This window comes from Oncorhynchus gorbuscha, linkage group LG06, assembly GCF_021184085.1.
Source record: "Oncorhynchus gorbuscha isolate QuinsamMale2020 ecotype Even-year linkage group LG06, OgorEven_v1.0, whole genome shotgun sequence".
NCBI classification, from domain to species: Eukaryota; Metazoa; Chordata; class Actinopteri; order Salmoniformes; family Salmonidae; genus Oncorhynchus; species Oncorhynchus gorbuscha.
In genome coordinates this window covers 32,090,971-32,099,414 of record NC_060178.1, presented here as the reverse complement: position 1 = coordinate 32,099,414, position 8,444 = coordinate 32,090,971, and the positions used below count along the sequence as shown (strand labels likewise).

At 48.1% G+C, this 8,444-nt stretch overlaps 1 protein-coding gene across 8 annotated transcripts in view; it reads left to right on the top strand.

Annotated features, from left to right (window-relative positions):
* Window positions 1–8,444, top strand: part of LOC124037838 (palladin-like) — a 164,615-nt gene that overhangs the window by 92,144 nt on the left and 64,027 nt on the right. For 6 of the 8 annotated variants that reach the window (XM_046352960.1, XM_046352959.1, XM_046352956.1 and 3 more), the window contains 4 exons: window positions 3,856–4,031; window positions 4,317–4,383; window positions 6,221–6,338; window positions 6,540–6,605. In XM_046352960.1, the coding sequence (XP_046208916.1) occupies window positions 3,856–4,031; window positions 4,317–4,383; window positions 6,221–6,338; window positions 6,540–6,605 (427 nt within the window). Of the gene's footprint in view, window positions 1–3,855; window positions 4,032–4,316; window positions 4,384–6,220; window positions 6,339–6,539; window positions 6,606–8,444 lie in introns of those variants that run through there. The other 2 variants (XM_046352957.1, XM_046352962.1) reach the window with 2 other exon arrangements.

Here is an 8,444-nt window from a genome sequence, read left to right as displayed (position 1 = left end):
TGAGAGGGAACAGTGAGAACAGTGAGAGGCAAGAACAGTGAGAACAGTGAGACCAGTGAGAGGGACAGTAAGAGAACAGTGAGACCAGTGAGAGGGAACAGTGAGAACAGTGAGAGGGAACAGTGAGACCAGTGAGGGAACAGTGAGAACAGTGAGAGGGAACAGTGAGACCAGTGAGAGGGAACAGTGAGACCAGTGAGAGGGAACAGTGAGACCAGTGAGAGGGAACAGTGAGACCAGTGAGAGGGAACAGTGAGAACAGTGAGAGGCAACAGTGAGAACAGTGAGACCAGTGAGAGGGAACAGTGAGAACAGTAAGAGGGAACAGTGAGACCAGTGAGAGGGAACAGTGAGACCAGTGAGAGGGAACAGTGAGAACAGTGAGAGGCAACAGTGAGACCAGTGAGAGGGAACAGTGAGACCAGTGAGAGGGAACAGTGAGAACAGTGAGAGGCAACAGTGAGAACAGTGAGACCAGTGAGAGGGAACAGTGAGACCAGTGAGAGGGAACAGTGAGACCAGTGAGAGGGAACAGTGAGACCAGTGAGAGGGAACAGTGAGACCAGTGAGAGGGAACAGTGAGACCAGTGAGAGGGAACAGTGAGACCAGTGAGAGAGAACAATGAGTCGTGTTCAGCACATTCCACAGTGCCTGGCTAAACAGAGCTAAATGGAGTGGGGATTAAAAAAGGAGCCTGTCTCTAAGTGAGTTTACTCAGTAATTACACGTAATAGCAGGTCATTAGGGTTTGATTAATATGTGGTTTTATTGTGGTGCTCGTCGGGAGTGGGTAACGTATACTCTGCAACTCTGGCTGCCTGCTAGGTTCAACTTGAGCTCCTGGCTGCCCTACTTTACTCGTTCTCCCTCTTTATGGCTAGCTTTTGCATTTCTACCAAACTGGACCCTAGTGAATGTACAGTAATCCATCCAAAGCCATGCTCCTTCACGCCTATAAAACACAGGGAGTTTGTATGACACATGCTGTCTCGCGTGTTACACTGTTTGACTGAGACTTAGAGCTGGAGGAGTGGCTGGCAGGACAGAGCTGTACCACAACCACAATGGAAAATTATTAACAAGCCTCAATCTGACCACTGCTGAATACTCTGATTGCCAGTTTTATTTGTTTTGGGTATTTAGTACACAGTTCAGTTTGTGCAGTACCGTAAAAAGTTGATTTTATCTGCTTGGGGCCTGGACTAAGACTGTCTGGATCATGGAAAACACACTTCCCCTGCTGGTTTACTGGTCTCTGTTCACTATGTTTTGTACACACACACACACACACACACCCTCCTTATCACTCAGCATCACAGCTACCACACACAGCTCTGTAAATACATTAACATAAGGATGTAATGACTCGTAATATGCTGTTTTCTGTACAGTATGTGTTTAATTTGGTGTTCCACCAAATGTCCAAATGATTCTGCTACAGATGAAGTGATCACTGCAGTGTGGTTCCTGCAGTGTGGTTCCTGCAGCGTGGTTCCTGCAGTGGGGGATATTTCAAACTGACAGCATCTGAGAATCTGAAGGAGACTACGAGTCACTGTGATTACCCTAGGGAGATGGAGACTCAACAGAAACAGTCTGAGTTCTGAGAATGAAAAAACACAAATCCCCAGGATTTAACATTCAGAGCAAATTCCCAGAAGGTGGATTTGAAGCAACCATGTTATGGCCTTTTTTCTTCCCTCTTGCCATAATGTAAAAAATGTATCCCCAAACACTCAGACATATTGCATTGCTCAAACATTCAAGACTTTCATTTGCCTGCTGCTGTCAGCTCAGTGAACTATTACCCTGTAACTGTCTCTGTGCCTCAACCAAAGCCTTTGATATTACTGAGCACTATAAAACATGTCAAGCAGCAAACCCATGTTCTGGGGTCAAAGAGCACTGTGCAAAGGCTTGGTGTGTGGGTCACAGTCTGTTTTATCAGTACAGTGGAGATAGCCGTGGATGTTTGGAGCGTGGCTGACACTTGGCCTCCAGCTGCCTGTGTGGATGACATGCTGCTGCTGGATAAGAGGTCCCCCTGCCTTCCTGCTAGAGGCCGCATGTCTTAAACAGCCCTTCACCCAATCTCTGAGCCCTGCTCTGTTTCCTGTCATTTAACACACAACACGATAGGCTGTAGCTTGCCAACTTTCCCTCATTTCCCTTCATCGAGCGATAAGGAAGAGACCCAACTCCCAAGTCTATTGTCGTGAGAGGTTAAGGTATGAGCTGTGGCAGTAGCAGCAGTTCAGTGGTCCCACTTATAGGATGCGTTATGACTAGCCTCGCTAGCCATGCTAAGACACACGATGGGGAATAACCCTTTTTGTTCATCTCAGTCCCAGTCGTCGGAATATGATGACTAAACCTCTTTGGCTCATCCAGCTGTCAGTGGTGCTAATGACTTGCGAATGTGCGATCCCGTCTTGGTAATGACAGTGTCGTGTACACCGTTGTTTCTGTCTGAGCCTGCCTGGCACGCCACTCGTTCATACTCTCCTTCTACCCAGCCCTGTCTTCCACTTTCTCCATCCCTCTCTCCTCTCGGCGTCTCTCACACCCACACCATCAAGTGTAAATCATAGGGGATGAAGTGACACCTGTCTGTCTGGTTATCTGGGCTGGTAGATTCATTAATAGCAGGGTGGAGTGTATAATGTAAAGTATAACAAGGCAAACAGCAGAATGCATAGCATTTTATATAACGCGCCAAGAGGGCTGGAATGTCCCGAGGTCTGCGACCAGCGGAACGGAACAGCTGTGCTTCCTGCAATCTTCTGAATTCCTGCTCGTCCTCCTGCTGCTCCTCCTCCCACTCACTGCTCCGGTTAACTGTGCAGAAGCATGTGCTCTCATTTTATAGGAGGGCCTGAGCATGGAGAAGAAGCATGGAGAAGAAGGAGCGAGATGGTTATGGGGGTCATTGGCTGTGTTTTAAAGCAGTTGGGTGGTGTCAGTAGTGGTTGGTTTGATCGTTGGCTCAGTAAACAGTGATGAGACCGCCTCCGTAGTGTGGTCGGCTGTCTCTTGCCTGTTTAGTGTGGTAGACTAGACTGTCTCATGCCTCCTGGGACCCAGAGAGGAGAACAAAGCCAGTGAGGAGTGAGTGAAGCCCTGTGAGGAGGTACCGAGCCAGGCAGGTTTCACCAGGCCACACTCCAGCCCAGGCAGAACCTCAGACGTCTGGGGGGGGGGGACTGTTTCCCGTAACTCTGTGTTTTGTCATTGCCCCAGGGCTGAGTTTAAGCAGGTATGGAAACACTCTCTCAGACATGCCCAGAGGGTAGAGGTGTGGGTATAAAGCATATATTTGAGAAAAGGTCTGAAACGACTTTGTCTCTTTACGCTGCAAAGTGGACATGGTGTTGAGAGAAGTAAATCAAATGGGACTAATAACTTAATGTCGAAATGCCACAGTATGCACAGTAGCCACAAATAAACTCGCACACAAGTGACGTTGGTCCAATTGTATTTACAAAAGATCTCAATGATCCCAAAACCAATGTCACACAGATTTGTGAGGTGTTTGGCCATGCTCAGGTGATTGGCGCTTGTAACGCCAGGGTAGTGGGTTCGAACCCCGGGACCACCCATACGTAGAATGTATGCACACATGACTGTAAGTCGCTTTGGATAAAAGCGTCTGCTAAATGGCATATACTACTACTACTACCTCCATCGCATTCTTCACAGTCATGATTATAATCTGAGAATCTGAAATCAATTCAAATGTTCTACGTTGGGCAATGGCTCTTACTTGTGTCAGCACATTGGTAGGGCCTACGGCTGTTTGTAGCAATGGTATTTAAGCGAAAAAATTCCCTCTTACCCCCATCCGTTATGTCCAGATGGTTCTGTGAGGGGCGGGAGCTACACAACTGTCCTGACGTCCAGATTTGGAGGGATGGTGACCTGTACACGCTGATGATCGCTGAGGCCTTCGAGGAAGACACGGGACGCTACACCTGCGTTGCCTCCAACAGTCTCGGCGCTGACAACACCTCGGCAGAGGTCTACATCGAGGGTGAGTGCATGGCAGTGGAGGCTGCCGAGGGGAGAATGGCCCATAGTAGTGGCTGGAAAGGAGCAGACGGAATGGCATCATACACATGGTTTCCCCTAATTCTGCTCCAGCCATTAGCAGGAGCCTGTCCTCCCCGATTAAGGTGCCACCAACCTCCTGTGGTGCATCGGTACAACTTCTCCAATATATCTGGGCTCACTGTCAAACAAATGAATGTCATTTGAATTCATGTAAACTCTCCACTAAAAGGTCTCTGTTTCCCCGTTCCTCTGTACCTCTGTTTAGGTGCTTCATCCTCAGACTCAGAAGGAGAAGGATCTTTGACAAATTCCAGATCAGGAGTCATGCCTCAGTACGTGTGTGTGCCTCCGTGCGTGTGTGTGTGTGTGGGAGTGTCTCAGCATGACCCTCTCTCCACCCCTCACCTTGTGACCCTTAACCCCTTCCTAACTCTGTGGTAGGGTCCAGGTTAGCTGGGCCCTTCAGGTGGTAATCAGGCTAGCTGCCTGCTCTAATTTAACTAGACCTATAAACCCCTATAATGACCTTTCTTACCCTGGCTCGTTTAGATAATGACAGGTCCCCATGGGTTAATATGGTAAAGGCTGCCTGCCCTGGTCCTGAAAGCTTATACAGGCCTTCTCCCTCCCTCCCTCTCTCTCTCTTTCTCTCTATGTACATTCATTTGTGTGCTACATTGGTATTGATTACTGCGTTGTTGGGCTTGGAGCTTGTAAGACAGGCATTTCACTGTACTTGTGCACGTGACATTAAGAACTTACCTGTGACCTATTTCTGTAATATAATCAATTCAATTCAAAAGTCTTTATTGGCATGGGAAACATATTTGTACATGGCCAAAGGAAGTGAAATAGATAACAGACAAAAGTGAGATAAACAATGAACAGTAAACATTACACTCACAAAAGTTCCAAAGGAATAGAGACATTTCATGTCATATTAAGACTATATACAGTGTTGCAAATAGTGAAAGTACAAAAGGGAAAATAAATAAACATAAATATGGGTTGTATTTACAACGGTGTTTGGTCTTCTCTGGTTGCCCTTTTCTTGTGGCAACAGGTCACAAATCTTGCTGCTGTGATGGCACGCTGTGTTATTTCACGCAAACAAAATTGGATTTGTTTTCAAATTCTTTGTGGGTCTGTGTAATCTGAGGGAAATATGTGTCTCTAATATGGTCATACATTGGGCAGGAGGTTAGGAAGTGCAGCTCAGTTTCCACCTCATTTTGAGGGCAGTGTGCACATAGCCTGTCTGCCTACGGCAGCCTCTCTCAATAGCAAGGCTATACTCACTGAGTCTGTACATAGTCAAAGCTTTCTTTAGGTTTGGGTCAGTCTCAGTGGTCAGGTATTCTGCCACTGTGTACTCTATGTTTAGGGCCAAATAGCATTCAAGTTTGCTCTGTTTTTTAGTTCATTCTTTCTAATGTGTCAAGTAATTATCTTTTTGTTTTCTCATAATTTGGTTGGGTCTAATTGTGTTACTTTCCTGGGGCTCTGTGGGGTGTGTTTGTGTTTGTGAACAGAGCCCCAGGACGAGCTTGCTTAGGGGACTCTTCTCCAGGTTCATCTCTCTGTAGGCGGTCGCTTCCTTTTAGGTGGTTGTAGACTTGAACGTCTCTCTTCTGTATTTTGATAATTAGCGGGTATCGGCCTGATTCTGCTCTGCATCCATTATCTGGTGTTTCACTTTCTCTACTGAGGATATTTGTGCAGAATTCCTTGGTTCCTCATCTCATGTTATCTCGCTTTCTTATCTTTCTCTGTCATTGTCTCTCTGTATCTCTCCGAGTATTTCCCAACTCTCCCTTCCTGTCTTCACTCTGCCATTCTCTCTTCTGTTCACACATTAACATCTTGGCTCTCACTCTCTGTGTCATCATCTTAGTCCTTGTGGGGAGCATTTTCATAGGCTCCTAAGTCATTTATAAGGTGCAAACTGCCCACTTTGTGTGTCTATGGAATTAGACGTGTGAGAGCAGACCATTATTGCAATGAGCGAGCAATAAGTAAAGAGTATTTAGTAGTGAAATGTGTTTTAGACATCAACATCTTTATTATCTCAGATAATGTGGTACGTTAACTGCACTGTTTTGTTCTCTCTCTCTAAATGGCCACTCGGTCAGGACATCTCTGAGGAACCTAATACGGTCTCTGTTTCAGGTCCCAGAAGAAGACAACTTCAATCTCCCTGTCCATTCATTCACCTTCACCCACGAGCCCCGAGGCCGTACCTCACCGCTTCACCCTGGTCCAGCCCCTATCTGCACCTCAACACCGGGTAGGACACACACACACACACACACACACACACACACACACACACACACACACACACACACACACACACACACACACACACACACACACACACACACACACACACACACACACACACACACACACACACACACACACACACACACACACACACACAGCAGTATACGATCTGTCTTAAAATTCAGATTATCTTATCCTCCAGATGCAGAGTCCAGTTTCTTCACTACATGGTGATGGTTCTGTCACAGCGCCCCCTATCTTCACCAAGGTACGACTACATCTGGAATTATGGCAAAGTTATGCATCACACACACATATGTGCAGACAATTGCATGCTCCATCTCCCTGGAACAACACAGGATAGGACAGTGTCTTTCACTGGCGGGGGCCTGATAAAACATTACAGTTAGACCAAGGGCCGGAGCGCTCCTGTCTCCTGGTTGAACTGTTCTGGAAACCACACCTCTTCCCCTCCTCTCCCCCAGCCCACCTCGGGCCATGCGTCGGGTTGTGTGTGTGATGGTGGCATGTAAGTGGCAGAGCATCAAACAGGAGAGTTTCACTCCCATCCATCCCTGAAGACTACATTTTCCAGTTCATTACTGAAAGACATTTGTTTGTCTTCACCCCCTCCTCCAGGAGCTGAAGGGCTTTAATCATCTCAACAAGTGGGTGAAGTCAGGGGTGTGATGTCACCCTGGCTGTCACGCTGTCACACACGCACACACACACACACACACACACACACACACACACACACACACACACACACACACACACACACACACACACACACACACACACACACACACACACACACACACACACACACACACACACACACATACTGTAGACAAACACATACACATTCACACACGAACAGTCACACATAGAGTCGTAAACACACGCACACACACATATTCCACCCAGGTCGTCCCAAAATATACAGACACACACTCACACATGACCTCCTCCACACGCAAAGAGGGAGTTTCAGTTGCTGATAGATGAGTCCTTTCACTGTGAGACTTGTTGACTGGTTGGAGAGGTAACACAATGCTGCCTTGGCCTCTCAATGGATGGCTTCCTGCCTCTCTGACTGAAACACCAGAAACCGTCACAGGATTGTCTGGAGAAGAGCCCTGCTCTGTCCTTTAGTGAAACCGAGTGCTGTAAATGGGGACAGTGTCTGCTGGCCTCCCACTCCACAGTGTGGTGTTCTGTTCTGCTCACTGACACTGTGTTGTCATCTTCCTCTACGTCTTCATTAATCCCCTTCTCTCCCACTTTCTTACCCTTTCTTCCTTCCCACGTTTCTTTCTCCTCCTCTCTCTCTCATGTGTCTACCCCGGACCCTTTCTCCTCCTCTCTCTCATGTGTCTACCCCGGACCCTTTCTCCTCCTCTCTCTCTCATGTGTCTACCCCGGACCCTTTCTCCTCCTCTCTCTCTCATGTGTCTACCCCGGACCCTTTCTCCTCCTCTCTCTCTCATGTGTCTACCCCGGACCCTTTCTCCTCCTCTCTCTCTCATGTGTCTACCCCGGACCCTTTCTCCTCCTCTCTCTCATGTGTCTACCCCGGACCCTTTCTCCTCCTCTCTCTCTCATGTGTCTACCCCGGACCCTTTCTCCTCCTCTCTCTCTCATGTGTCTACCCCGGACCCTTTCTCCTCCTCTCTCTCTCTCATGTGTCTACCCCGGACCCTTTCTCCTCCTCTCTCTCTCTCATGTGTCTACCCCGGACCCTTCCTCCTCCTCTCTCTCTCATGTGTCTACCCCGGACCCTTCCTCCTCCTCTCTCTCTCTCATGTGTCTACCCCGGACCCTTCCTCCTCCTCTCTCTCTCTCATGTGTCTACACCGGACCCTTCCTCCTCCTCTCTCTCTCTCATGTGTCTACACCGGACCCTTCCTCCTCCTCTCTCTCTCTCATGTGCCTACACCGGACCCTTCCTCCTCCTCTCTCTCTCTCATGTGTCTACCCCGGACCCTTTCTCCTCCTCTCTCTCTCATGTGTCTACCCCGGACCCTTTCTCCTCCTCTCTCTCTCATGTGTCTACCCCGGACCCTTTCTCCTCCTCTCTCTCTCATGTGTCTACCCCGGACCC